The 2,531-nt window shown below is 38.7% G+C and overlaps 1 protein-coding gene across 1 annotated transcript; it reads right to left on the minus strand.

Moving 5' to 3' along the window:
- Nucleotides 1-227: 227 nt before the first annotated feature.
- On the minus strand, nucleotides 228-1,768 carry RL1 (RAD-like 1). The gene is made up of 2 exons (XM_018114695.2): nucleotides 1,295-1,768; nucleotides 228-537 (listed from the first exon to the last, which is right to left on the minus strand). Exons 1-2 carry the CDS (start codon nucleotides 1,545-1,547, stop codon nucleotides 533-535), a joined length of 258 nt encoding a protein of 85 aa, XP_017970184.1. The 5' UTR covers nucleotides 1,548-1,768; the 3' UTR covers nucleotides 228-532.
- Between the last annotated feature and the right edge of the window lie 763 nt (nucleotides 1,769-2,531).

Genomic DNA, 2,531 nt, shown 5'->3' on the forward strand with positions numbered 1-2,531 from the left:
GTTTAACCTCATATATATATATACACACAGTATACTTCCATATTAATTTGTTCTTTAGCGATCCCATGCTGATGATGTACATCTGTCAATCTCATAGTGTTCCTTTCGTACAGAATTCACTGTCAGATTACATCTAGTTCAATGCGAATTTTGTTATTTGTACTTTGATTCTTCAATTATTTCAATGCATTATTTATTGTACTGAGAATAAAAGCACTAGTACAGGCTAAACAAAATACGTACTATAGATTCCAACAAAAGAGATTCTTTCACAAAAAGAGCACAGGAGAGAGGAAGAAAGATGACAGATTATGTGCCACTTCCCGATACATTATTAATAGATGACATAGAATATATAAAGAGCGTAATAACTAAAACTTAGAGGAGGAGATGGAGTCACTAATCGCGATTCTGCTATAATTAGTACTATTACTACAATCACTATGGTGACATCTGATATACTAGCAGGCGGTGGCAATGGATCTTTATTGTAGGTGACGCAAGTCCATTCCTCAATTGGGCTCCATACTTTTCATCCTGCATATTAAAAGAGAAAATCAACAGAGTTAGCCATAAAAAATTAATGATGGGGAGATGCCGCTTGTTTGATTTACGTCGGAAGGAAGGAGAGATGTAGAGAGAAATATAAGCTCTGGTGGCTTAAAGCTCAGAGTTATGGGAGCCACGTGAAAAAGTACATCAGGAATAAGACTAATGAGCCGGGGAGGAGACGACAGATGACGAAAAAATCAGAAAGCTGCTATAATTTCCTAGGTCTCTAATTTACTTTCTTGGAGGGACTCCCATGATTGAAATTATGTAAAGGGGTCCTCACGAAAATATATGTGACGTACTCTCTGAAAACAACAGGTCTTGGTTTTATTTACAAAGCATAAAAACTTAAGTAGGTTAGGCTTATGAAAGCAATAAAAAGTAGTAGCAAATAAGCAAACTAAGTCGCGGTTATGTGTTCTGTGGCAAGTGGGGGATGGAAACCGCCTTATTGTGCCTAAGAAAAGGAGTCAGAGAATCTATGTAAGGTTTGAGGGGCCAGACTCGAGGGACAGGCGTTTGCCCTTTTTCGAGATTTAGATACCTTTAATTTCGGCATCTAATGGTTACAAAAGTCAAAGAGATATTCTAATTGCCGTACTAGCTAACACCAATGGAAAAAGCTTGCTTGCTATCGTTTTGTTTTTGAGAAAACAAAGTATAACTTTGTCTAGGTGAAGGTCTTTTCTTTGCTAGTTAGTACTATTTTTTCACTACTTTTTCTCCTCATCACTCGCGTTACCTCGGCTATTTCCGGCAGAGGTCCTGTAGTTGGGGAAGGGCACTTGGCCTGACTCGATGTGCTTCACATCCTGCACGAGGAGCTCATAGTGCCTTTTCACTTCTTCAGCAGTTTTCCCTCCAACCGCCTTGGCAACATTGTACCAACGGTCAGGGGTGTCCTTATCATACACAGCCAAAGCCCTTTCGAAGTCTTTGTTTTGCTTGGCTGTCCATGAACCAGAACCACGGGAGGACATTGAGCTTGATGCCATTCTTCTTAGGCTAACGTAAAATAACTGTTCAAAATTAGGCAAGAAAACTAGGAGTACCAGTAGAATAAAGAATCACTATTCAGAATGGTTTTTTTTTTTTTTGAAAAATGAGGAAATTGGAGAGCGTACAAGAAGCAAAGGATACTGAGGAGAGGATATAGGGTCAAACAAAGAAGACTGCTGTCAAGGGGATGGTATGAGCAAAGAGGTGGCAATGGCTGCTCTTTATAAGCGGAGGGGTGGGGGTGGGGGGTGGGGTGAGGTGGGGTATATGGCTAGTTGGCGTAGAAATCTTGCAAAAGCCCTGTAGAATTTTAATGATTTGTCTCCTTAGGAACCACAAAATGTAGTAGGACAAAGAGGAAGAAGGGAAATGTAAGAGAATCAGTATCTCCAAATAAAAATATATTAACAGAAATTAATTATAGTAGCATTTAATTAAGTCCTTTTCTTCGTTTATTATTCTGCACACCATATGAGGCAGAGAAAAAATTTCTTCATTCTGATTATAATCATATGAACTGGATGATATATATATATATATATATCTCAGAAAACCCACACAATTAACAAGTACTGCTTAAAAGAGTAGATCCCGGAAAGCTTTCCCTTGTTTTAGCTAATAGTAAAACTTGAGTTGATCGACTCACGTGGTTATGGACTATGAAGTTCCTGTAGTTCCTGGAGAACAAAGTAATTTCAGTTGATCATAGAGCCTTAGAAAATAAGCATTCCAATACGTGCTTGGGGTCAAGACAAAACAGAAATCCCAGGGAAAGTTTGTTTCTCCTTGTGTTATTAGGATTCTTTTTTTTGGAGATTTCAATTTGCCCTTTGCATGTTCTTATTCTACTCCTCCCTGCATGCGCTCAGGTGGGTCCATATGCTCGAACCATAGACCAAAAATCTTGTGTCCGTACTATAATTTCACGTGTTTCACCGCACTGCTAATGAGTATTATTCTTCGAAAAGAGTCCTACTGTT

Source organism: Theobroma cacao, chromosome 2, assembly GCF_053813885.1.
Source record: "Theobroma cacao isolate CCN51 chromosome 2, ASM5381388v1, whole genome shotgun sequence".
Taxonomy (NCBI): domain Eukaryota; kingdom Viridiplantae; phylum Streptophyta; class Magnoliopsida; order Malvales; family Malvaceae; genus Theobroma; species Theobroma cacao.